General features: G+C 41.8%; 2 protein-coding genes across 2 annotated transcripts in view; one reads left to right on the top strand and one right to left on the bottom strand.

Annotated features, from left to right (window-relative positions):
- Positions 1-378: 378 nt before the first annotated feature.
- On the top strand, positions 379-7,458 carry MPC2 (mitochondrial pyruvate carrier 2; the record flags this gene model as incomplete). Its single annotated transcript, XM_079537259.1, has 5 exons — positions 379-484; positions 3,706-3,746; positions 5,371-5,455; positions 6,475-6,586; positions 7,224-7,458. 5 exons carry the CDS (start codon positions 379-381, stop codon positions 7,279-7,281), a joined length of 402 nt encoding a protein of 133 aa, XP_079393385.1. The 3' UTR covers positions 7,282-7,458.
- Positions 7,459-13,495: 6,037 nt separating this feature from the next.
- MPZL1 (myelin protein zero like 1) overlaps positions 13,496-27,893 on the bottom strand; it is a gene marked incomplete at its 3' end in the record, with an annotated part of 32,520 nt that continues 18,122 nt past the window's right edge. Inside the window, exons 4-6 of the mRNA XM_079537167.1 lie at positions 22,087-22,219; positions 18,226-18,331; positions 13,496-13,597 (exon numbers count right to left, since the gene is read on the bottom strand). Coding sequence (XP_079393293.1) covers positions 13,496-13,597; positions 18,226-18,331; positions 22,087-22,219 — 341 coding nt within the window. The remainder of the gene's footprint in view (positions 13,598-18,225; positions 18,332-22,086; positions 22,220-27,893) is intronic.

Raw genomic sequence — 27,893 nt, 5'->3', positions numbered from 1 at the left:
GGGTCTGAGTTTCCGGCGCCGTCCATCTTGATAGGGAGTGTGAAGCCGGTACCGTAGCCATCTTTGAGCTGGGCACAGGGACGACTCTCGTACCCTTCCCAAAGAAGGCCGGCAGCGCTCTGCCCAAAGCGCCGGCTCCGCTCGCCTCGCGAGGCGTCCCCAGCCAATCGCGGCTGCCGGACCATTCCGCCCTGCCCCGCCCCCTAGCCGATCCGCCAATGAGCGCGCGGGATTCCTACACTCCTCCATCCGGCTCGAGGGTGGTGAGGGCGGGGCGTAGCGGAAGGACGACGGGTCGTGGGGGCACGGAGACGCCGGCGGGGTAACCGAGCGGCACGCTGACACGCCAGTCGTCGAGAGTCTTCTCGTTGTGCCGACATGGCGGCCGCAGTCACGGGGCTGCGCGCCTCCTACCACCGCCTGCTCGACCGCATCGAGCTGATGCTGCCGCCGCGGTTGCGGCCTTTCTACAACCACCCGGCCGGTAACGGCGGGGGGCGGGAGGTGGGGGGCTGAGCGCGGGGAGAAGCTGCTTGGAGCGGGTTCCACTCGGCGAGGGGTCCGTGCTGCCCGGCGGGCCCTCAGCTGGCTCAGAGTTTCGCTCGGGGGAAGCGTGTCACCGGGGAGAGACCTCCGGCAGTGCTGTTTGCCATGCAAACAGGCCGCGCGGGACAGCCGCGGAACTCGCGATAAAGCCGCAGCATCCCATAGGCCGGTGCTTGGTTCGTTCCCGCGTGCCGCATCCTTGACTCTTCACCTAGCTGGGATGTGTGCGGTGAGAACGGACTTTGGTGCTCGGGTGGTTGCTCCATCCCGTAGCGGTGCCCTCCTGGAATTCGTACTGTGGCTTGTGACCACAGAGGGAAAGCTGCCGCCGTTCAAATCTGTGTACCAGATTCGTTAGGGCCACATAAACATGTTTGTGTTGGTGGACCACGAGCGTATGTATACATCATAGCCATAACCCATAAATAGCCAGCACCCCACTGGTGAGAAAAAACGCCAAACAACCAGGTATCAAACCCAAGCCTCTGATGTTCAGCTTCAGCCCTGAATGCCTGAGCAGAGGGGGCTCAGAAACCTGAGTGAAAGATGTCACTGACTGCAAACAAGTAGGTTACAAATGAAAGGCTGACGTCGTATCTCCTATATATATCTCCTATACGGATATATCTCCTATCTCGGAGATAACCGAGTTGCTGATCTAATGTGGGAATGACATCAAGTGCTGTTATTGTGAAATTATACATTGCTTGCAGCAAGGGAAGAACAAACTGTGTTTGTTTCTTTCCTGGCACAAAGAAAGCTTCCAGGAAAATGCCAGCTCTGAAGAGGTTTTTTTGGCTGGCACCACACAGCTCAGCTGCTGGAGGACAGCAAAGGGCTTGGGACATGGCATGTCAACTGCTGTTGTGCAGGGAGCGCAGCTCTTAGCCTCGCAGGCCTGGACTGGGCTTGTACTCCACCTCCTTTGCCCTCCTGGGTTCATTTGGCCTGACTAAACAGCTCCCCAGGACAAACACTTCTTACATTTAATATAAAGTAAACTTCTATTTGCACATACAGTGTTCAAACTAGCATGTCCTGGTTCTGAGCGGCTGCTGTCTAATTTGTCCTTGAAAAATGGGTGTCAGGATCCAGGAAGAGTCTGCCCTGTCTGGGGAGTCCTTGTTGCTGGAACATCTCTTGGGGAGGGTGTTCTGCTAGCAGGATTTAACTGCCCTCTCTTAGGACCAGCTTGGCTCAGCTGTCCTCAGCTGTTTCTTACTTTCTTAGTCAGTAGTTTTAAGTTATCAAATTATTATCAAATTTACATAATGGAGGAAAAAAAATATTGTTACAGTGAGAAATGTTCTGTTCTTAAGGTGAAAAGTAATCTGCTAGAAGTTACTAGCTGCTGACTGAAACTTGATCACTGTCACAAGCAGCATGGGTCTTACTGTCTTAAAGTCTTACTTTATGCAAAGCTGCCAAGCTAGTTTTTGCTGCATTCTGTGTTGCAGTCATGCCTTTTATAGGGTTTAGCTGGCTTTAAGGTGACTGAACAACTGATATTTGTAACAGTAAGTCTTATCCCCTATGTTGTAAGTTGCTTCACATGTACTTGCTGCAGAAACCTTGTGGCTAATTTTTCAAAGTCATGGTTTTAAACACAAGGGTGCTTAAAACAAGCTGCATAAATAGTTACTGTAAGGCTGCATTGTTAGTTAAATATTAGCTCACATAAAAAGCAAACAGCCCATGTCCTAGTATTTATTGTTTATATTTTAAAACTTTGACTCATAATATGTAACATATTATAGTGGGAAGTTGGTTTCATCTCACATGTTATCTGCCTAGCAATGCCTCAAACTTCATGTATTTTGATAAAATCGGGCCCAGTGCCCTGACTGTACCCCAGGGTGGTGGGTGGACATTTTGGATCCTCGTCTTTCTTTAAAGACTTGGAGCAGTCTGCCTAGATTAATGATGTCTGGCACAGCTGACAGTCTGCATACTGCTGGTGTAGTGTTACAATACTTTGTTTTAACCAACCAACTGCTATTTCTGCACCACTGTAGGATATATGTAGTTATGAGAGAAATGTTTTTCCAGATCCTGCTCCATTGATTTTTCTCCTTTCTGTATCCTTATAATCCTTGTTTGACTATTGGCAAAATATTGAGATGGGAGATCAAAGACCTACCTACTCAGAGATGTGCATTAGAGGTCCATGAGAACATGCTGCTACTTGTTTGCAATTTGTACTCTAACCGTCTAATAATGCTGCTGTGTAGGATGTCTTTTGTAGTATGAAGAAATGGGCTGTGATTTGGAAAGGGAGCAGGGTCTGATTTATTGCAGTGCTAATAAAAAATATTTCATGGTTACAGTTTACAAGATTCATAGAATCATGGAATGGCCTGGGTTGAAAAGGACCACAACGATCATCTAGTTTCAACCCCCTGCTATGTGCAGGGTCACCAATCACCAGACCAGGCTGCCCAGAGCCACATCCAGCCTGGCCTTGAATGCCTCCAGGGATGGGGCATCCACAGCCTCCTTGGGCAACCTGTTCCAGTGCGTCACCACCCTCTGAGTGGAAAAACTTCCTCCTAATATCTAACCTAAGCCTCCTCTGTCTCAGTTTATAACCATTCCCCCTTGTCCTGTCACTATCCACCCTCGTGAACAGCCATTCCCCCTCCCGATTATAAACTCCCTTCAAGTACTGGAAGGAAATAGTTTTCAGTTTTAGATTCAGTTTACAAAGATTTCAAACTCTAATTCTGTTTGTTCGGTGATAGTCTAAGTTTTAATCTTCATATAGAAACTGTTTTCATTTTTCCTGGCCTGATCTCAATATTTTCATTATAAAAATGTCTTGCAGTACCCTTGGTTGCCTGAAAGTAGGAATACCAATCTTTCTTCCTCATCTGTTGCAAAAATGGGTGGGCTGATTATGCAACTAAAAGTTGATGCACAGAGTTAAAGAAATATGAGCATTAGGTGATAAAGCACAATATATGCACAGTTACACAATATCACTGTGCAATTCACTACACTAAGAAAAACCCTAACAATCTACACGCACAAAAAAAAAAAACCGACAAAAACACTACAAACAACAACAACAAAATCATTAATAACTCAAAACTTACTATGAGCATTAAAGCAACTACATCTCACTGAGTAATTTAACTTTTCTCCCCATTCTTTCCTCAGGTCCCAAGACAGTCTTCTTCTGGGCACCTGTTATGAAATGGGTAAGTATAAGATGCCAACTCGTGTCCATCCATTAGAGGGTAATCTGCAGAAACTCATTGGGCAAGGAATAATTCCCAGCAGGCAAATGAGCCTTCGGAAAGGTTTGATGCCAAAGCTCTGATTTTTAGTAGATGGGGAGGAAAAATATTGGGGTGAAAAAATGGGTAGTGCAACACTCCAGGGATACAGGGGGATTAAAAAAAAAAAAAAAAAAGCAGTGCTTTCTGGAAAAGCTGTATGCTTCACTTAGAAAGTTTCATAAAAGCTTTCTTTTATTGAACACTCACTGTTGCTTGAGGTTGGCATGAACTGTCATAATTCAGAACTCTGAAGGCATGTATTTTTACGTCTAGTAGCTGTGTTCCTTGTACAGTTCTGCTTCTCAGAAAGTTTGGCCTGTGTCTGTGCACATGAAGTGTATGCCTCATCCTTGTCATAATTTGTACAAATTAAGTAAATAATAAAATAGCTTGATATACCTGTTTGATAGCAAGCAATGATAGAATCTCCTCTTCCTATGGCCAGGTGGGTCATAAATCTGTTGTTGTGAACAGCGGATCTTACAGGCCACAGGGAATACATGATGCTGCACACAGTAGGTTTTTTTCTCTGTCAGTCTAGGTGGGTGCTGCACTATCTGTGGTTCACCTCTGCCATTTTCTGCGTCTCCCAGGCAATGTGCTCTTCTGAGCAGGTTGCTGTCTGCTGCTCTATCATAAGAGCGAATACACAGATAGTTGTTTGTTTATTTGTTTTGTGAAGATGCAGGAAGGCCTACTTGTGCTCCCAGTTCTTCACTGATAAATTAAAATGGCTTTTCTACTACACAGCAAGAGCATGTTGACTTGCAGGTACCCAAATGGACTGAAAATCTGTACCTCTGTGACACCACTGCAGCAAAACCGGTCCCATAAATGAGGCAGCATGCAGAAGTCTCTACCCTTAAAAACTGATCCCTTGAGTGGAGCCCAAAGTAGCCCTTAGTGGCAGTCATCGAATTAAAAGCATTAAGGCTTTTTTTGTTCACATATTTTGGTTAACTTCTGTAGTAGAACAACTAATTGTTTCCAGTAGAGGGCAATAACACAACAAAAAAATCAAGCAGCGTATTTGCTAGTAACATTCTCAAGAAGTCAGTCAAGCTATTTGTCACTGCAGTGGGGAATTTTTCGCTTTTACTGAAATTATATTTACAAAAACAAACAAACAAACAAACAAAAAAAAACCCCACTTTTACCTCCTTGGATGAAGATGAGAGAAGACTGCACATGTACATCTTTACTAACTGAGCTTTTGGAAGAAGGGTCTTCCTATTTAGACAAGATTCTACTTGCGGCATAAAAACCAATTTGTTTTTAAGAGCAAATCTGCTTGAATTAACCTTGTAAATAACAAAAAGGTGCCTGGGATTTCATTGCAAGCTAATCACAACCCCCATGACTTGAGTTATTTCATCCACAAAGGACTGCAAGTGTACAGGGTCTCCACAACTAATTACTCAGCTCATATCCCATTTGCTGCATAGTGCACACAGAATAAGCTCTAAGCTATACAGCGTCTTCCCCTTCTGAACAACTTAATAGGTTTTGGTACAGGATTGCCTTAATTAATTTCTTTTTACAGGGTTTGGTGTGTGCTGGAATGGCTGATATGACCAGACCAGCAGAAAAGCTCAGCACAGCACAGTCTGCAGTGTTAATGGCCACAGGTAAAGCCAGCTGTACTCTCTGCTTGTATGCAACACCCTCTCTACAACTGTACCCACTCCTTTTTGTATTCTGTCAGCACTAAGTCACTTACATAAAAAAGGCTCGGTATACTAGCTCTCACTGTCACTGTTACATGATAATTCTAGGACACGTTTATACTTGCTATTCAATCTATGAGAGTTCTGTGATTATGTAATAGGTTTATACAAGTGTCTTAATTTGGAATTGTCCGGAGCAAGTTGTTTTGAGTTAGGATATAAATTTGGTTCCTTTGATTACAAATGATACTCTTCGCTCCAGGAAATAAAACTCTTCTGATTTGTTCACGTCAAGAAATTTTGAAATCAGTCCAGAATATCGTGGCTTTTTTAGAATGGATTTGAAGGGATTAAACAATGCTAGATGGAAAGAATTTCCATGTGCTACAAGAACTTGGAAGCAGTGGTATACAGACCACTGCTGTCTGCCATGGGTTTTCACATTGACAAAACCAATATTCCATACTCAAGCATCACCCTTGACAAAATCTGGTAGAAGAACTTGCGGCAGGTAAAGCTGAGAACCAAAACTACAGCTGCCATCTTGTTCCTTCTATGGATTTAATTTTGATATCTGGCTCTGTGCTATGTGCTTTGCGTGATGTGTTCTATGATCTCCAAATGGGTGCAGCAAACTGGATATACTGCAGCAAAATGCCATTGCTCTGCAATTGTGCCAGGGTATTAAGGGTTAGACTGCTGTAGAGCACAGAGAGTCTTTATTTGATATAGAACTATGATTAATGTTATTGTCTGGTTATGTTATTGTGGAAAAATGAAGCACATACCTGTATCTCTCTTACTGGCATTTGCTGTGCTTCTGAGAAACAGATGATTGTAAGAAAAACAGTTGTCCAGCATGAAGTTGTAAGACTGGTGTACTTAAACTAGCCCAGGATTCCATCCCCAAACTGAGGGGATGTCTGAATATTTTAATGACAAAGACATAATGTCTCCTAACTTCTATTTTCACTCAACAGGCCTTATTTGGTCAAGGTACTCTCTAGTTATTATTCCTAAAAACTGGAGCCTGTTTGCGGTGAACTTCTTTGTTGGCTGTGCTGGTGGCTCCCAACTCTTCCGAATATGGAGGTATGTATTAAGAAGGACTATGTACACACTGTAATTAAGCACTCATACCATGTAGTCTTAATCATGAAATTATAAATTCCACCAGTTTTCAGTGTCAGTACAACAGGCAAGGGGAAGTCAACAATTAAAATAACATTTTGCTACATTTTTAGTTTTTCAATGAATAGCAGGGAAGCGTCTACATATTTTCCTTACAGCTAGAGCACTTTTTAAGGAATGATTTGTGTAAGCTGTAGTTTCTGAATTTAAGGCATTCTTTAAAAGCTGTAGGTCTGTCTGACAAAAAGCCTACACCGCTTCATAAGCTTCGTGCTTCTGTCGGCTTTCATTGTTGAATCCCATCAGTTCCAGTTGGATCAAAGGGTCCTTAAGCATAGCAATGTGATTTTTGTTTGTGTTTTTTTAATTGGGTTATTTCTTGAGGGGATCATTTGGCAATTTCTCCCTTTTCAAGTACTGGACAGAAATAATGCAAACGTAGCAACTGATTGGGAGCTTTTTACATGAACTAAACTACCCTATCCTGAGTTTCTACTCTCAAGTTCTTTGTAATTTTAAACCTCCTTTACTGAAGAGGTTGTTACAAATACACTGTAACTGGAGCTCTAACCTTAGTCTCTGCTTTTCTTTCCAATAGGTACAATCAGGAGCTGAAAGCAAAACAACAAGAGCAGCTACTGCAAAAAGATGCCTAACTCCATAGGTCAAATCCAGCAACGCACAAACCCTTCCCCACGGGACCTAGCTTCACTAATTTTAATATTTTTGTTCTCTCAGAAACTGAAAGGGAAATCTGAAAGTCTAGAGAACATGCATTTTCTAAGTGCAAATAACAAAATATCTCCATACGTTTAAATAAAATGTGACCTTTTAAATTTAAGTAAAATTGTATGTCTTATGTCAGAGAACTTACATTGTCTCTTTAAAAGAAACTGACTGTGGATTGTGCCTTGAATTACTTGTTGGGCCTTACCTTACCTGACTGCTGAACAGAGCCTGGCATGAAATGGACTGTTAGCCAGAGTCCCAGACAGGAGTATATTTCCATATCACGGTGACATCTGTGTGGGGTTTTTACCCTACTTTAAAATAGTTCCTTTTTTTTTTCTTTTTTATTTTTTCCAAGTTTCTGCCATCCTCTACAACTCAGGCTGAAGATGGGCACATTTAGGTACCTGGTTCTTGGGAATGTGAAAAATGAACAGCCAAAACATCTGTTACTCACTTTTCACACCCTCCTTAAGTATGTGCAGATTTTCTGTGAAGCTGTGCACTCAGGGAACTCTCCAAAGGTTTGGAGGAGGTGCTCTGCTGCTGTCTGTGGCATGCTATGAATGAAACCTTTGAAAGCCAACCTCTCTCCCTACTTAATTTCCTGTAAAGAGAAAAAAGTAACACTGTGAAACAGCTTCAGAGCAAAAGCTGTACATTACATTGCAGAAGTCCATCTGTATCAGGCAATTGTGCTCAGAGCATGGCATCCATCAGCTTCCCCTGGCATGCTGTCACAGACCTTTTCCTCCAAAGCTATGAGCCTGTAGCCAGGGGAAAAAAAAAAGAACTGTCAGAGCAGCTCCTTCTGCATTCAGCTCTCAGTAATACGAATGCCTTGAATGATGAAGTAGACAATGGCTTCTTATTCTCTCCTCTGCCGTACTTTGCCCAATCCAAGTTGAGGTACCACTCCCATATGGCAAGGGTGGAGACAGGAGGAAACTGTCTGTATTTAACAACAGCTGCAGCACCTTGCTGTGGCACTGAAATCCTTGTGTTTCTCACCCTGTGTGTAAACTATCTAGCAAAGAGTATTAGTGCAGGACAGCATTTTCTCTCCTTACAAGACACGTGCCTGATACTGCATCAGATACCCTTCTCCAGAGGCTGTCCTGCCTCTGAAAGCTGTCTCTCTCCCAGCTGGATTCTGCTGGAGATGTGTGCTGTAATTGCTGTAACCTCAAGCATTTTCTCTTGCATATCTTAGTTCTTCTCGCTCAATCCATGTAGGGTATCACCTCAAACAGTGAACTCTCCAGCTGTGTGTGTTTGCTGAGCTGACAGAGAGTGGGATGACTGAAAAATATTGCCAGGAAGAGAGGTGGTATATTTCAGTCCCCCTCCCTTCCCAGTTCATGACAAGACTCATCCAACAAACCAGAATTGGGGGGGGAAATAAGTGTATTAAAATATTCACAAGATTACAACAGAAAATGTGAAAGTCCATTCAAGAAAAAATATCCAGGATAACTTTCCAGATGAGTCTGTAAAAGCAAAAGCACTAACCGTTGATACACAGGATCTTCACGTAGTCAGGCCATGCAATGCATATCTAGCTCCCTCACACAGATTATACACCTGTCTTACAGGTGTTTGTTCTCCCACATACCTCCAAATGGAGGGTTATGAAAAGTATCCAGTCTATATTCCCAATTATATTTACCGCATAAAAAGAGCTGCCATTGTAGGGAGACAGAAAAGATTGCACAGCACACTGATCTCAAGAGGCATTGAACTTGATTTTAGAGTGCAAAAACACCTTTAAATGAAGGGTTTAGTAGCCTTAGGGCAGTGAAGAGCAGGGAAAGAGAAGCCTCACAAGAGTACAAGTCCTGAGCATCTTTATATGATTTTGTAGTTTGTTACCTAAATATTAGCACCACAGGCCAATGGCCACTGCCCAGAAGTCTTACCCACCTTTTCAGCTTTGATAGTTTTAAAAAGAAAATAATTTCATCACCTTTGTAGTGTCAGAACAATTTGCATTTGAAGTCCTAGGTAGATATATTATTAATGTAAAATCCAAGACAAAATTTTAAAACAGACTGAAAGTATTTTGGTCATAATTCAAATGGCCTGCATTTTACCTCAATGAATCCACTCTACAGCAACGCAGCTTAAAGCTGCATGTATACATTTACTTCAGTTACCAGACAGATGGTTACCTGAGCAGTTCTCACAGGTTTTAAAAAGCTGGAAACTTATTTCCAGCTCATTTTCTCACGAACTGAAACAGCACCAAAGCTTCAAAAAAAAAAAAAAAAAAAATAATCCAAAAACAAAAACCAATGCAGGTGTCCAGTTATTATCATGTAGTTAAGTATAGGGATATATTTGCCAACCTATAGTGGCTCTTTAATGAACACGTGTAATGTGTGATTTAGTGCCATCTAATGAACACACTGATGATCTCTCTCACAGAACAACTGCTGAAGACAAAAAAGGCAATGGAGATTTGTTGTACTGAGTATAGCTACTGATTTACTAACGTCAATATAGTTACGCCTAATACCCTTCAAAATCTATTTCTGCTGATCAGTAATAAAGAAGAATATATCCACTGTTAGTAGAGACAAAACTCTTCAATTTGCAGCTCTGTTCAGAAGAGGGGATGACAAAGATGAGTGATGCCATTTATATTCTTGTCTCTAGGGGGTGCAAGCTGGCTCAGCAGCCAGAGCCCAAGCTGGCACTCCCAAACTGTATTCCTATAACGCATACAAGGTCACTTTTACATGTAAAAGCCTATTTTTTTCCTCCTCACAGCAGAGAATTCATTGTAAATCTTTTACATCATGCAGACCTTCCTCAGCTCCATCACCCATGAGTGCTTGCTCACCTAACAGTCATTTGCTACTGCCTCAAGATTCTTGTCAGTTCTTCAGCTGGGCTGCAGCAAGACCAAAAAAAGCTAGCAGTGGTACTGACACTGGTTAAGGACAATACACTTCATTTTCCTAAAAGTACATGCTGTTCTTTTCCACCTGCAAAAGAGCATCAAAGAATTAAGAAAATAGCAGTAGAGGACACCCGACTGAATTTCTGTCACCATAACATCACAATCTGATGACTTTGTCTGATTTCAATCTCTGCTTGCTAGCCATCAAGGAAATTACAAGTCATCTGTCACTTCAGATGATGTCACTAAGTAAACCAACTAACATCAGTCCCTTTCATCAGCACAGACTATTATATCCAAATAAATAAGCTAACACGCTGAGTGCCCAAAAGTTCACAGCAGTTCTGTTCCATGCTGCCTCAAGTTCATAGTGTCATAGAATGGCTTGAGTTAGAAGGCAGCTTAAAAACCACCCAGTTCCACCTGTCTGCCATGGGCAGGGCTGCCAACCACACCTCAGGCTGCCCAGGGCCCATCCAACCCAGCCTTGAGCACCTCCAGGGATGCGGCATCCACAGCTTCTCTGGGCAGCTGTGCCACTACCTCACTACCCTCTGAGTGAAGAATTTTCTCCTACCATCTAACCTAAATTTACCCATTATGGAAAGTCTCCAGAACTCAGAGTACTCAAAAGGAGCTTACAGTACTCAGAAGGAGCTTATAACCAGGAGATAGACTGACTTTTTACACAGGCTCATGGTCTGGTCATGATAGGACAAGAAGGAATGGTTTTAAACTAAAAGAGGGGAGATATAGATTAGATATTAAGAGAAAAATCGTTACTCTGAGGATGGTAAAGCACTGGAATAGGCAGCCCAGAGAACTGTCTATCACACTTGAGACTGATTTCTACTATTCCTATGGGGAAGAGAGCTTGTTTCTTTCCTAAAAACAAAACAAAACAAAACAAAACAAAAAACAAACAAAAAAAACCACTTCAATATGCCTTCACACACAAGGCTGTCTGAATCCAAGCAGCCTTGCAATGAGACTTCTCTCTTTAGGTACATACCTGTACCTAAAGAAAACCAATGAAATTACACATTTCCTACAGTTAGCACCAGAAGTAACAGGATTGTACTCAGATTCTTCAGTAGAGCCCAGCAGAAAAACAATCAAACAACAACAAAAAGCCCCACAAAAACAGTGACTTCAGAGCAAAAGACAGACAGTCCTATTTTCTTGTAGCACCAAGTGTTTGATAGTTAAATTCATCACATTTCTCCCTTTTACTCTAAAACGTCTAGGGAGAAAGGTGGTAATGCACAGCGATGAGCATAGGCAGATTTAAACAAAGGTTTTCCATCAACTAAGCTTCTGTTTCTTGCTAAGTGTAAAACAAATACTTGGAAGAAACAGCCCAGATAGGGAAAGCAGCAGAAGGATTCACTGCAACTTTAGCAGCACTCCTAACAGAAGCAAGAGTTGTTAGGCAACCAGTCAAGCATGATCCTGATGAAAGAATATAAAGTTTGCAAACCCAACTTTGTTGAGAAAAAAGAATGAAGAAAAAGCCAGACTCTTCTCAGTAGTACTCATGGACAGAACAAGAGGCAATGGTCAAAAGTTAAAAATCAGGGAGTTCTATCTGAACACATGGAAACATTTCTTTTACTCTGAGTGTCCAAATAGTGGGATAAGTTGCCCAAAGAGATAGTTTCCATCTGTGAAGATACTAAAAATGCAATTGGACACAGTCCTGGCCAACCTACTCTAGCTAAACCCAACCTGGGTTTAAACAGATAATTTCTGGAGATCCTTTCCAACCTCAACCATTCTGTAAATGATTCTGTGAAATAAACCAAATTAGGAAATAGGTAAGAATCTAAGAGGTTATGGTAGATCAAACTGAAAATGAACTGCTGTTAGAGAAAAGTTAACACCACATAAGGATGTACAGAACAGAAATCCTACTTACTATATGCTACTGTGAAAAGACCTCAGCTGGAGTGCCACCTCTAGTTCAGAACACCAGATTTCTGGGTGCAGATGGGACTGCTAAAGAAAGATCCTCTTCAGCAGAAAAGAACAATCAGGGATCCCTAACAAGTTATGAGGAGTATCATCTACAAACAAGAAGCTGGGAAATTAGATTAATCAAGTAGTAGACTTGTAGAAAAGAAGGAAATAAACTGCCCTCCACATCTGTCTGTGCAAATAAAGATTATAAAATTAAAAAAAAAAAAAAAAGAAAGAAAAAAACTGAATTAAATACCAGAAGGGAAAAAAAAAAAAAAAAAAAAAAAGTGAAGCTCTAGATTTCTTCCAGAGGTTATTCAGCCTTCATTAAAGGCTTTTGAGAACAGAGAAAGCATCTCTTCAGAAATGGCAGAGGTATAGTGGAGCCATGAGGGAGAGGCAAGGGAATATCAGAACTTCCAAATCCCTTGGAGCCTTTTTTTGTGCTTATATGAAGTGTCATTTTTGAGAAAGAAACACTTCATTGCCTCAGACTTTCAGTGAACTTTTCAGCCACCTAGAGCTACAGCTTCCTATCTCTTTAACTCACTAGCTCTTCAATTTTCACAGGTAAACTAAAATTTCACAGAATTCATTAGGTCAATACTATCCCTGTACCTTAAACGACTAAGCTTGAATATACAGGCTTAATATAGAAGTAAACAATTCGGTGAACTGTGTTAGACAAGTCAGGCAGATCTGAACATTTTCTTCACTTGCAGAGGTAAGGCATCTATTTTTGATAGCTAGGAGTCACAATTCTGCTTACAAGACCAAATGAGAATGTCTACCTCATAGGAGAAGGCAGCTTTTGTACTGACAACCTGACCAAGAAAATATGAATACCCTGTGAAAGCTACCTTTTTTGTATTCACCTCAACAACAACAAAAGAAATTAGGCCCTATAAACAAAAAAAAATCTCCAAGTCAATCTAGAATCCTCAGGCATCTTCCAGTTTCTCCATTGATACAATAAAAAATATTATTAAATTGTGATGTGAGTTTGCACTTTCTCTCTCATCATACAAGATACAAAAAGAATATTGGCAATTTATAAGCAGAATTCTTAGCGCATTTCAACATGCAACATTGGTCTCACTTCTCTACGATTAAATAGACTATTTACACACAATACATATATATCTTTCCCTCTGTATGCACATGCATTGGTCCTAGCCTAGGCATCAAAGGCCACATGTGAGTTCTCTGGGTCAAATTTTGTTTAAGCAATTCCAGTCTGAAAGAGTGTTTTGCTATAGACAGGTTAGGATCACATCTCAGTTCTTCCGAATGTCAGCATAGACCACAGACTCTGACTTGTTAATCTTGTTGCTGTGCTGTCCTCCGGAGTGATCTAGCTGCGCGTAAATGACTGGGCCCTGCAAAGAGAATAAAAAACACAATCAGTATTCAGAATAGGTCATATTGTCCCTCCTTTCAGCAGGGGCTACAGCAAGACCACACAGCTTTTATGACTGTTAGCGACACTTTGAAGCAAGTGGAATGAGCCCTCACCTATAAATGAGCCTCTAGTTCTGCCACCTTTATCATACCAGGAGTATGTAAAAAATTTCCTCCCTTTAATACTGTTAAAGCTGCTTGCTTTCTCAAAGAAAAGCTAAATCTAGAATCATTTGTTCTGAAAAGCAGCAATTTTTAGATGTTGTAGAGAGAAGAAACATACTTGGCTTAGTCAGATGTACGCCAATGCAATATTTTACAGGAGAAACTATGCTACAGAGTTACCAGTAGATAACCCAGTGTACTAAATGCACTGACATGTCCTGTAAATCTCAGCACAGCTGTACCAGTCAGATAACTAAGGAGAGAACAAACCTGCAGCCTCCTCAGGACATCACAGTCACTGGCCAAGCAAACGATGGGATCAAGGTTTACACAGCAGCGAGCCAGGAAATACTAAAATGGTTCAGTAATGCAAAATTCTTACCTCACTTTCAAACCAGCCTAGCTCAGAGTTTTAAAAAAGGAATTGAATCCTTGGTCAGTTAGGCCACCAAGGTTCCCTTTGCTACAAACCAACCCAAGGCATGGTGCAGACCCACAAACAAGAGAACTACTTAAGACCATAATTCCAGAAGGGCATAAAATAATAGGAAGCATCCAAAGGAGGGCTATGAAGATTGGGCAGGGTCTGGAGGGCAAGGTGTGTGAGGAACAGCTGAAGTCCCCTAGTTGGTTCAGTGCAGAGCAGAGAAGCTGAGGGGAGGCCTGATGGCGGCTGCAGCCCCTCATAGGCAGCAGAAGGGCAGCACTGAGCTCTGCTCTGTGTGACAGAGACAGGGTTCAAGGGAACAGCATGGAGCTGTGCCAGGGGAGGGCAGCTGGGGGTTAGGGATGGGTGCTGCACCAGAGGGCGGTGGGCATTGAATGGGCTGCCCTGGGCTGTGGGCACGGCCAAAAGTGCTGGAGTTCAAGAAGCATCTGGATAACATTCTTGGACACAGGGTTTGAATTTTGAGTGGTGCTGTGTGGAGCCTGGAGCTGGAGTTGATGATCCTTGTAGGTCCTCTCCAGCTTGGGATACTGAGTGATCCTACACACATCTGGTATGCTTGGTACCTTCTTGTGCCAGTCTGCTCAGCATGACCCAGCCCTGACAGTTATTGCCAGGCTTTCCCTACAAAAGACTGAAACACAGCCACACACCCTTGTTCTATTTGCCGGAGTGGAGGTCATTAAAGTATCATCTTTCAGGAGAGCATGCAAACACACAGCCCTTTCCTAAAGGGCATCATCCAAAACACAGCCACAGGAAAGCAAGCTGTAGCTATTCCAGATGAGCCAAGGACAGGACTGTGACCTGGAATGCCTGACAAGGTAAAGATGGGAGCTCTATGAAAGCTCTGACCTGCAGCTCCCATTCTGCATGCCACAACTGAAATAAACACAGAGCAGAAGGCTGTGACTGCCTACCAGGTGATCTAAGAGGAGAGATCACGTACAAACATTACCCGCACAGGACAGAAAAGGACTGTTTTGTTGGGCAGACGGAAGAGGGCAAAAATTACAAGGATGGATCTTTCTGTTTGATTCAGGGACTTCTAGCTATTTTTGCCTCAAAATGATTTCATTCATTTAACTCCATTTCTGTTTTCCTTAGTTTCAAGAGAGAACAAGCTTTCACAGATATTTCTTCCAGTCGCCACTCTCCAATTCCATTTATCTTCCAAAGCAAGTAGGGGCCAAAGATGAGAAGATACCTTCTATTCAGAAAACAAAATCCTTGAAGGATCACTTCTGCACAGCTGTTTTCCTTCCAACACAATGACAAAGCATGCACCTGCTAAATGCCTTGTTCCCTTTCAGAAGAATATACAAACAAAATGTCTTCCTTCTAGGTAAAGCAATCCCCAAGTTACAAAGAAAAATATTAGAGAAAGGGGGAGAAAGAAGGAAGAATATTTGTAAGTAGATATAAAATGCTGAATATAAATAAAAGATTAAATAAATGATATAAAAAAAGATATGGATGTCTTAAGAAAGATGAATTTTAGAGTTTGGTTAGAACAACATGGTTTTTTTTTTTTCAGCACTATTGGCTCTCACATTGTTCTGGTCTCTGAAACTATATTTGGATTATGTTATTAACTCCAATTAAAGCTTGGTGCCTATAAAAATGTTAAGCAAAAGTGAGCCTAAGGTTTATTTGTAAGCAATTTAGGAATTCTCACCTGCCTGAAGTCATAGTTTAAGGAAATGGTAAATTACACTCTATGGCACCCTGTATGAGTTAAAAAAAAACTACAACTGCATAAAGTACTCAGTGTGACATCTCAAGTTTGCTCAAAAAATCCTGATGGATCAGTTTTCTACCGCAGGAGTCCACTTTGGATCAGTTATATTACCACCACTATTATTTTATGCCAGGTTAAATATAATTATCCTGCTCCAACCAGAATGTCAGATGATGATGATGATGAAGCTGACTGGTGTGGTCACCTGATCCAAATCAAACTGTTGTCTAGATATATTCACCATCACCTAAATAAATGGAATATTAACTAAAACAGAAAAGAAGGAGCAAGGGTTTATTACAATGTTCTACCTATTTGATTTGTTGCCAGCTGATTTTCTAGTCTAATTCAATGCGCTCCACATGTCTCTCGCGTGTCTGCTCAGTACCGCCTCACTGAAAAGTAGCAGCTGAAAAGTAACCAGTTTCACTAGCATACTTCAGAAACTATTGCAACAAGCTTCTGGAGCTCCATCAGGGAAAAGCTAACATGGTGCTTTCACCTTTCATTGCACCAGAAAATGCCTCCCTAACATAAGGAGAGAGAAGAGAAAAAAAAAGACCAGTTACAAAATATGGGCAGTCCTTGGTAGGAAAATGCAAGGGCTGATGATCACTAGCAAACTTTTAAAGGACACTAAGTATGCAGGAAAATCTATGGGAACCACGTTGGAGTTAGCATATTTTCAGACCATACACATCTGCTTTTCAGTTTACTTACTGCAACCCAGATTACTAGCTCAACAAGGACATCCATCCAAAAAATTCATTTAGTTCCTGTCCTCACCAGAAATGCTTTCCTACTTCATCCAAATAACAGTCATGATAGAGTATGAGTCACTGCAGAAGATGGCATGGCAAAGAAACACTGTACACAAATTTGACAGGACAGAACATACCTACTGAGAAGGAAGAAACGGTGAAAACAAGTGGAATTGAGTCAATCAAATGAACATTAACAAAACAAGACAAGTTTTATCTAGATTTTAAAGGCAGGCTCTTATTAACCACTCCAGTCCATTCCAGTCAAAATCTGAACCATTTTTAAACCTTGATTACTTGATTATATTGCCTTCAGGTTCAGAGATTCACTGTTCTCTAAAGTCATTATGTTTGCATAATAAAACTCTGTGTTCTGGAAGTACTGCACCTGTCAAGAATAAAAAATGCACTTCACAAACAGACTGTAAGGCCAACAGAGTGGAGATCTTCCCCTTATCCAGCTCACTTAGCACTGTATTTTTCTCCCTGTAGTATTAACACACATCTCTGTTACTTTGTCAAGAAATTTGGTGTCACCACTGATTTTAAAATTTCTCAAAGTCCACACACTACCCTGTAGACACGTGCTGCAAGATGACATTAAGAAAAAGTCCCTTTTTGACTTAAAATCATGCAGGATCTGTATCGCATGGGAAAATTGCTGAACATACACAAGAGGTAAGAAATGGCTTGCAAATAGGAAAATCCTGTGAAGAGATAATCATTTATTGCATTGAAGCCCTGTTTGATGCATGCCCTCTCCCTTCTGACTGCTTTCTCACAGGATGTTTAGTCTGAGTAAGAGCCACCTCCTTTCCTTCAAAATCAGTGGGAACATAGAAAAATCAGCCTTTACCAGCACCAGCAAGAACAAGACAAATTTCATAATTTCAAGCCCACAAGAGCCAGGTGGTTCTGCAGAAAAGAAATCTCAGCAGCAAGAGCCAACTTCAGACTGATCATTTCTGGCAAGCGTTTGGTTCATTTTCATGTAAAGGAAGTACATGCCATTTAGAGCATTTCAGACCAATGACAGATTAAGTAAAACTCCTTCCCAGCACAATCCTAGAGCAGATTAGGCAGTTCTGATGAACATTACATATCTAGTAGACAAGGTTATCTCTACACTAAACAGCTACCTGTTACCAACTCCTATCTTCTTCAGGATCTCATAGTTGCTCTTCATTACTGGCTGTGTACGCTAACACAGAAGATAAGAACCATCTTTTTCATACATTAGTACACAAAGGGCAAAAAAAACTACCTCAACTTATATCAGAACGTTACCCTTTCAAATGCACATCTTCAAGAGAAGAGTTCACTGGTCCCAGTGTACTGCCCATCTCTCACCCAGCTCAGATACCCCCCTCCCTCCTCACCTTAACAGACAGCGCCTAAGTCACACGTCCCACCCTGCCTCCAGCTTTTCCATACCATCTCCCCCACACTCCAGGAGGATCCTGCTTCAGAAAGCAGCAGGAAGCAGTTTACCTGGTGTGATCTGGCGGGTACGCTGTTTACCAGACCCTCTGTGTCGGAGGGCGACTTCTGCGGAGCCTGCTTAACTGGTGACATCAAGCTTTCAGATGTACCGCAGCTGACGAGGTGGCAGAGCAGTGTTTGCACGACAATGTTCAAGAGGCACAAACAAAAAAAGAAAGAAAAAAAACAAAAAACGAGTGATGGCAAGATGAAAATGGCAGACCACGCCAAAGTAAAAGTGAACATAATGGATTCTGTAATAAACACATACAATTCTCCATCTCTCCCTAGTCATTCCTCTGTCCCTTCTCCTAGTCTGACTGCTGAGCGACATGAAGCGACAACTGCTAACACTGAACAACAGCTCCTCCAAAACTCTTGCTTCCTAGATATTCTCATTCAAGCCAGCCAGTCTAAAGCTTTACAGCCCACATACCTATATGTTTTCTTCACATAGGTTTCAGACTCAGTTAGCAGTGATAAACAACAGCTATCTTCTAACTACTAGCTAAGTAGCCCCAGTTACTGAAGCAAGCATAATACCATTGCCACAGTAAAAGCAAAAACTTGCAAGAGCCACCAGCTCTCCATACCACCCAAGGTACTTGCTACTGAACACCACATTAGTTCCCTTGCTTTTCTTTGGGTAATGGTTCCAAAATAATTCTGCCCACTCATAAAAGACAGTAATCTGTGGAGTGATTACTTTAAGAGTTACAAGTCTCATGTATGCTATGTGCCCAGATACAGCTACTTGAATATCCAAATTGGCAAATCTTGTTTGAAAACTCAGAAAACTGTCTTTTGGCAAGAACTAACACCTCTAAAACAAGGTTGCTAGTTTTCACTTGATGCTTGCTTCTTCTCACTCACTTAGAGCAGGATTGAAAAGAAAACAAGCCAACAATAGACAGAGAAACGAATACCACAGAAATAAGTATATGAGCCTTCAAAGTTAAGCTCAGTAGCTTCTGGGTAGTGCAGTACTGTTTTTCTAATGCTATGTCTACCTTCTGTTACCCATCCACCCAAGAAAGAAAACTGTCTGCCTCCTTGATTGCAAACACATAAGCTCCCTTTGCTACCACAACCCTCTTGGCATCCTTTCCTCACAATCTTTGTAGGAAGACAGTGTACAAAGCAAGTATAAAAACAAACAAATGAGGACTGTGACATTAAGCAGACCACCTCTTCACAGGGCAATTGTACTTTATCCTTTGGTAAGTCTAACTATAGAACATTTAGCTCTGCAAACATGCAGCAGTGAAAAAAAAAAAGGAAGAAAGGGGAAGGAGAAGGAGAAGGAGAAGGAGAAGGAGAAGGAGAAGGAGAAGGAGAAAGAAGGAGAAGGAGAAGGAGAGGGAATGGGGAGGGCAAGGGGGAGGGGGAGGGGGGGGGGAGGGAACGGGGAAGGGAAAGGGGAAGGGGGAGGGAAGGAGAAGGGGAAGGAGAAGAAAAGGAAAAGGAGAAGAAAAGGAGAAGGAGAAGGAAAAGGAGAAGGAGAAGGAGAAGGAGAAGGAGAAGGAGAAGGAGAAGGAGAAGGAGAAGGAGAAGGAGAAGGAGAAGGAGAAGGAGAAGGAGAAGGAGAAGGAGAAGGAGAAGGAGAAGGAGAAGGAGAAGGAGAAGGAGAAGGAGAAGGAGAAGGAGAAGGAGAAGGAAAAGGAAAAGGAAAAGGAAAAGGAAAAGGAAAAGGAAAAGGAAAAGGAAAAGGAAAAGGAAAAGGAAAAGGAAAAGGAAAAGGAAAAGGAAAAGGAAAAAGACTGCAAACTAAGTCACCAGAGCAAGGGGTTTCTACTCTATCTGAGAGACACAGCAGCTCTTCTGTGACCAAGATGACATAACCATGAATTGTTTGCTTTATTCACAAAATTTCTAAGGTCCATACTAGCTAAAAGTTAAAATTTCTTTTTAAGCAGCTCATGCACATAGGTCACTGCAACTGTAAGTTTTCAAGTGGCAGAGCTCTGAGCCACAAGAACACTTAATAGGGAATTTGTTTTTATCCTGATACAGAAAGGACTTTCTTTTGCTTTAGGCAATGCACCAGCAAGTTCACTGCGGGAAGAGATGGAGGGACACCATTCGAGAGAAGAAGCAATCCCACCCCAGCTAGACATGAGACAATGAAACCCAAGCATCCAGTGAAATGCATCATCCCTTTGCCACAGATTCCAGCACAAATTACAGTGGAGTTATGGAGCATAGAGCTGGCTGGTTAGTCAGCAAAAGAAGAGGAAATGTGTACACATACACACAGGTATTAACAGCAACCACCAACTTGATTAGTTACCATGGTGTCTAGTGGGACTGGAAGAGAAGACCCAGCCCTGCTACATTCCCAATCTGGCGTCTATATCAGGATCTCTGTAAGGAGAGGAAGATAAGCAGGATCCGATCCCAGCACACCAAGGCAGAAAGGAAAAATAAAAACAAAAAACAAAAAAACACCAAAGTCAGATCATGAACGGAAACTGCGGCCATGCAGTGCCCCAGCCCACCTCAGTTCAAGGCAGAGTTGTTATCTAAGAGTAAGTGCATCTCACCACTACCACCACTCATTAGGTTAGTGTCATGGAGAAGAAAGTCTGTAAGTTTGAAGGGGGTCACAGCACATTTGATTTCTCTTAGCATGTCATGCAGAGCTGGCATGGTCATCAAAAGCAGTATTTAATCTTCAGAGATTATTTCCCTGAGAGAGTAGTTAAATCTACTACAAGAAATTACAGCACATAAGCTACTTCTCCAGGCTCAGCTCCAGCACATATCCTTCAGCAGGAGGACACTGGACAGCGGGGTCACTCAGAAGCAAAGCATGTGAACCATCTCATGTGCACTTTTGGTGCATGACACTCCTTCTCAGTTTTCAGGGGAAGGACGCATGCAGAAAGTGGAAAGCAGACTTTCCACACAATCTTGAGCACTTCACTGCCTTCACTGCACTCAGCTTTACCATTGGGAAAAGCCAACTCACTTTCTCTAAGCTCTCCAATTGAGAGAAGGAGAAGGTAAAGCTCAATTTAGAAATCTCCACGAGTTTATTTTTTGAGCTCTTTTCTTCCACCCTACAGGCAACCAAAAGAACCTGCAGGAAGCAGGAATATTTGTTGGGGAAAGAACAGAAAAAAGTTATTAATTGTGGTTTCACTTCTAAGATTAAAGACATAGTTTTCATCCTTTCTTAGAGAAATAACCAACTAGTTAGAGAAGGAGAAATGAGAAAGTGCTTTCCCCCACCACCACCAAGCTCCAAGCTCAAGTCTGCTTTTATCACGTCTTGTTGGTTTCTTTCATCACCACCTCAAAAGGTTTGTGCTTCATTTTGGAGATATGCTAACACTAAAAAAACTTTTCAGGGATGGCAACAGTTAACTAGAAACAAACAGCAAATGAGAATGGATTTGAAGTGGCTACTCCTTCTTTACTTAAGTGGTGACGAACACGATGTTGGCAAGTGTACTCCAGACTCAGGAGTATAACACTGGAAATTGAAAAATTCAGTCTTAATCTCAACAGATTGTTTCTTAAAATTTCATGTGTGGCAGTTTTCCTTTGGCAAGGGGGAGGGTAGAGGGATGAGGGACTAGGAAAGGGGAACAAAGCAGCTAGGGGATCTTCAGTTCAGTGTTCACAGGGCAGGGGATCAACAGTTAATATTTAGTGATTTTCAAGTGCAACTCATGCTCAGTAGGTCTTTTCAAGCACAACAAAAAAGATAACCATTATGGACAGATGATCTGTCTAACACATGGCCATAACCTATCTCTAGCCATGGTTGCCAAGCCCTGTCTGACCCACCCCCTCTAAGCCCTCCCTCTGATCCTACTGCTGTTCCTCTCACATCATTCACAGGTGAGGAGAGAGATCTCTTACCCAGAGTAACGTTTTTTAGAGTTGTTCTTTCTCATAACAAGACACACGACAATAGAGATGAGCAGTGTGAGACCTGTAACCGTACCGATGACTATCCCTGCCACCATGGCAATGGGGAACGCAGGCAGGCTGTCTGGGGAGAGAAGGGAGAAAACATTCAACTCTTCTGCATTCCCTGAATAACAGAAGTGCAAATGACACATGTTCTTGACCTTGGATTCTTTTACAGCAGAAGCACTAATGTCATACCCAGGAATTAAAACATGCGGCCTAAATGGTAGCAACAGCAGGCAGCTAGCAGAATAATGTATGAACAAATCAGACACCAAGAGCATTCTTTAAGTTACCATCCTTCAGAAGAGACTTTATATCGAGAACTTTTTTTACGTGTGAAGGAACACAAGTGATAATGACAATAATCCTTATTTTGTACTTGAGAAAAAAAGTTATGTTCATCTGGTAACTCTCAGTGAGGTCAACAGGAAAAGGCAGGCATACTTGAAAGCACTTTGCACATCACTGATCAACTAAGAGTGCTGAATGCTGGGTGTTCTCTGGGTAGCATGCAGCAGACAGCCCAATTACTACCCACGATCACTCTAAGAGCATTTATACATGCTTCTGGTGTCTCAAATACATCTCTATACATTTTTATAGAGTCATTCTTCTCCTTCTTAAGTCAGGTTCATTGAAAGTTATTAGCAATATGCTTACAGGAACACAGTATTGCTTTACTCACGTTTTCCCCAGTACAATATGGGGGAAGGGGAGGCCAAGAAAGAGCAGCCAGAAATAAAAGCCAGAGAATGAGTAAAAAGATTTAGAAGAGAAAGAATACACAAAGCACCATTATATCTTTTTTCATTTGCAAATGACATTCTCCCTCTCATCTTGCTTAATGCAATGAACATCTTCAATTGGAAGCCTTCTTCCCAGAATCCATTCCATGCTAGCTACCTGCACCAAATTCCACTGAATTGGCATAAGATGCAACAGGTACAACACATTACATAGAAAATCCATCTCAGACACTTGGATCTGACCATCACAGAATCATTGAGGTTGGAACAGATGCCTCAACAGCCAATCCCCTGGTCCAAGAAGGGTAAACTTATGCAGCCTTCTCTGTACTCTCTCCAGTTTGGTTTTCACTATCTCCAAGGATGGAGGCTTCACATACTCTCTATCAGTCCATTCCAGTGCTCACCACATTTATAGTAAAAATGTGTTTTCTAACGTTGAGATAGAATTTATCGTGTTGGCAAGTGTGTCCATTGCTGCTTCACCTGTCACTGGGCACCACTACAGATCATGGCTCAGTCTTCTTTAGATACTTTCTCTCACTAGATATTAATAATCATTGATAAGATCTCCCTGAGTCTTTCATCTTTTTTGCAGGCTAAACGATGCATTCAAAAGGTGGGTCCCTCCTTGCTGGATTTGTTCCAGCGAGGACCACATAGCATGCTTATACAAAGCATTCCCAACAAGTATGCAGTATGTAGATCAATTCCATTTTGGCATACCTGTATAGAAGGGAATAGCGCAATACAGTACCCTGATGATGCAAGGGCATCACACAACATTTACTATTGTTCATTTTGACTTTAATGACTTCCAAGAAAAGGGTTACATGATCTCTAGCCATTTTACTGGTGATACCCTGTGTGGCAACTGTTGAATCATGGCCTAAATCACTGATTGATCACCCAGGGAAAGGACCTGGTCATCCCGGAGAGCACAGGTGAAGGCAATTCAGCTGTGTGACCAGAAGGGGTGGAGCCTGGCTGCACCTCTCTTACACCCCATTTAAAGGCTGTCTGCCATAGTGGAAGATTTCCTCTTGGAAAAGTTTTCCTCTGAAAACTGTGAAAAGTGAGTCTAGAATCTTCTGATAAGGGTGAGCAATCTTCTTTCCTTCCTTTACAGCACCTCTCTTTTGTGCCAGGTGTCATCACACTTTTGCTGTAACGCCTTTCCCAATGTACTGATCTGTCCAATTGCTACATACCCCCATCTGACTGCGTATCCTATTGGCAGCTTTCCTAGCTTTCTCCAGTGTTTGATACCAGTTTGTAACAAGTTTTAGAAAGAAATTAAAGATGAAGACGTAAGCGCCACAACATAGAAGAAGACCTCCTTTCTTTTACGAACTTTCTAGTAACCCAAAGATCCATCTGCCATGAAGGAGAAGAGTCTTACAAATAATAATGCTTTTCAGAAGACAGAGTGCATTTGAACCTCATGCAAAGATAAACATATTTATTTTGAGGCATTTAAGAAGTAGGAGTTCACAGTTTTTGTTTTTCTTCCCCTTTCCAGGGGATAATTTTTTTGTTTGCAGAAGTATCAAAAGAGACGTGTATTTCTGTTAGCAGACAACCTCCTGTCAAGTACTCAAGGGGGAAAAATAAAGCAAAAACAAAAAACACTTTCATAACAAGAAAGTAGCAATCTAAAGCTATAGTGTTATCTGCTGAAAAAGTGATATTAAAATGTTGACATCCTCTAACCTGGCAGATTTGTTGCTTCTTTGACTCAGTTGGCTGGATTTGGATCAAAGAAAGAAGTTCTGTTGACAGAGCTTTTAAAAGGCTGCAAGATGCAACTGTTTGCATGTGAACATAGAGGCTTCACTATCTTTCACAACACAATCCTACAGACTACAGAAAAGCTTACACAATTTCATGACCACATAGCTTACTTGGAGAATTATGCCTCCTACCCCTTCTTTTCTGATGTTCTTCAGTACGGCACTTACATGAATTCCTCATAAACATTTGCAGAGCAGTCAATGATCTCACTGTAAAAGACAGTCCCAGCTACATACCTAAGTGTTAGCTTTCAAAGCTGATGTGTAAATTCATGGTCAAAAAGTCAGTAGTTCAAGGGATGTTTTTCACTAAAAATCACCTTAATTCAAAGCATCCCATTTTCTCTGAAAATGTGCTAGTAGGACTAGTTTCTTCCCTATTTCATAAAACTGAAGCTTTCAAATGAAGGTAAGTATAACTATTTCCATAAAACAATTCTAGTATTCTTCTCATGAAAGTTCAGATCAAAGATGGACTGCTTCCAGATAACACAAGCTGTGTCAAGCACTGTTTTAAGTAACTTCCTGTTACAGGTAGGGGACAACCTCATGTAGAGGACTTGGAATTGCCAACAAATTCATATAATTTAGGCTTTGAATAATAGTGCTTCCCAGATTCACATATGCTAACATAACAACAGCCTTCCTTCTCTCCTCACCAACAGGGTCCTTCCAATGTAGCTGAAAGAGCCGTTTGAGCAAATGCTGGGGAGGCACTGCAATGAAAATCAGCTCAATTAGCTTAGCAATTTTGAGCAGCTGAGCCAACAACAGCAATATATCAGATGACTAAACCAAAACGTACAGCCAGCCAAGCATCTATGGTCTATGATCATTTAAATGAGTGAGGTATGCGTGACCATGTAGAGCATTTACAGGGTAGCTGACCCAAATAGATCAAAGGAATATTTGGTACCACACAATGCCATACTCAACAATAGAACTGGATAGATGGCTGGGTGTGCTATCATTGCTTGTGGACTGGCTGGGTAGCAGTTGGCTAGTGCTAAGCAATTGTGTGGTGCATCACTTGTAAGATTGGGTTATTTAAGCTGCTGTTGTTGGTTTCATATCTAATTAAGCTGTCTTTCTAACTTTTGCCCTCATGATTCCCAATTCTTTTTCTCCATTCACTGGGCAAGGAAGAACAAGCAAGCAGCTGTGTGGTGCTTTGCTGCTTAGCCAAGTTAAATCCTTTGAGATGATGACAGATTTTATTGGATTGTGAAGACCAAAGAGATGCTAGAGCTGCTTAGCTGCTAGTATGCAGGCCTCCATGCTCGTATGGGGCTTGTTTGCCTTACTGTGTATTAGAGTCCAGTAGCTGTTAGTAGCTGCTGGGGGATGCATTGGAAAGCACAGTACCCAGGCATGACATAAATGATATGGAATAAGGGGTGGACACTGTCCTCATTTTGGTTGGAGTAGAGTTTCTTCATAGTAGCTGGTATTGTGCAATGCTTTACATTTGTAATGAAAACAGTAATAACGATACAATGATATTTCAGTTGTTGCTGAGCGGTACTTATACAGAGTCATGGGTTTTATAACAGTTTCTCTCACTGCCCCATTAGGGGGACTACTGGGGGGTGCATAAGAAGCCAGAGAGGACACCACCAGTTAAAATATTCTGTACCATATAATATTATTCTCAACAAAACCAGGGAGAACTTGAGCAGGAGAACTGGTGGTGCTCCGGGACTGGCTAGGCATTGGTCAGGCAGTAGTGAACAACGCACTGTGCATAGCTTGAGTTTATTTGCCTAGTTGCAGGTTGTTGTTTTTTCCCCTTTTATTTTTCTTCTTTCTTATGAAACTGTCTTGATCTCAAACCACAAGTTTTCTAACTTTGCCCTCCTAATTCCCTTCCCCCTTTCCCCCTGCAGGGGAAGGAGGGAACCAAGCAGCTGTGGAGGGCTAAACTGCTTACTCAGGTTAAGCCATGACAGTGCCTTTGAATAATTTACGACACCAGATAAACAATTCAGAACAAGTAAATTTATATAAAGTGGAAAAAAAGTACAAAAGTAGAGATGAGCTCAGATCTGGATGTGCTACAACCTATTACATGAGTAGTACTTTCATATACAGTCAGAAAGCAAAATAGGATACAGCTACAGCTATTGGCCTACAGTTTGAAAATCTGTTTACAAGGTGTTGCAGGTGTTCAAAAAAATCCGAATTGTTGCATTCTGTTCCATGTGATACAAAGTATTGTGGCCTCAACTTGTGCACAGACCACTGTCATGGGCACCACAGTACAAAAAAGGGAGATAAAACTATTACAGAGTGTCCAAAAGAGGGTAACAAAGACAGTGAAAGGTTCAGAATGCAAGACACATGAGGAACAGCTGAGGTCCCCTGGTTGGTTCAGCACAGAGCAGAGGAGCTGAGGGGAGGCCTCATGGCAGCTGCAGCCCCTCACAGGGAGCAGAATGGCAGCGCTGAGCTCTGCTCTGTGTGACAGAGACAGGGCACAAAGGAACAGCATGGAGCTGTGTGAGGGGAGGGTCAAGTTAGATAATCAGGAAAAGGTTCTTCACTGAGAGGGTGATCAGGCACTGGAACAGGCTCCCCAGGGCAGTGGTCATGGCACCAAGCTTGCCAGACTTCGAGAAGTGTCTGGACAACACCGTCAGATATAGGATCTGATTTTTTGGGTGATCCATTGTGGAGTCAAGAGTTGGAGTTGCTGATCCCTGGGGTTTCCTCCCAACTTGGGATATTCTATGATTCTATGAAACGCAGAGTCATCCATGCATACTAAACTCCATTTGATTGTTCACAGATGATCCTCAGGCTTCATTTTTCCTTATCTCACTGAAGCCAGCATGCAAGTCTGACAAAAAAATATCAGATGAATTAATGTACTGAAGTGTCTTCAGATTTTAACTCAAATTAAACAAATGAACAGGCTTTGCCAAGACAGACTGTCTTTGCCAAACCAGTCATTGCTTTATTGCTTCTTCATAGACTTTTAGTACAGTATAAGAAAATAAACTGACCTATTATATGTACATTTCAAAATTCTACGAAACAGAAAGCACTAAGCGACCTCCGAAAGGTTTCATCCAACTTGAGCTACTCTGCAAAAGAGGTAGATGTAGACCTTGCCTACAGGACACAGAGTAAATAAACTTTTTATAGCAGCAGGATCATTCTAAACTAGGGAATACACGTGATTATTTCCTCCAACATATTAAAATCTAGTGGA

Source organism: Tetrao urogallus (genome assembly GCF_951394365.1).
Source record: "Tetrao urogallus genome assembly, chromosome: 1".
NCBI lineage: Eukaryota > Metazoa > Chordata > Aves > Galliformes > Phasianidae > Tetrao > Tetrao urogallus.
The sequence above is the reverse complement of the archived record's forward strand: the minus strand, read 5'-3'. Positions and strand labels throughout refer to the sequence as shown.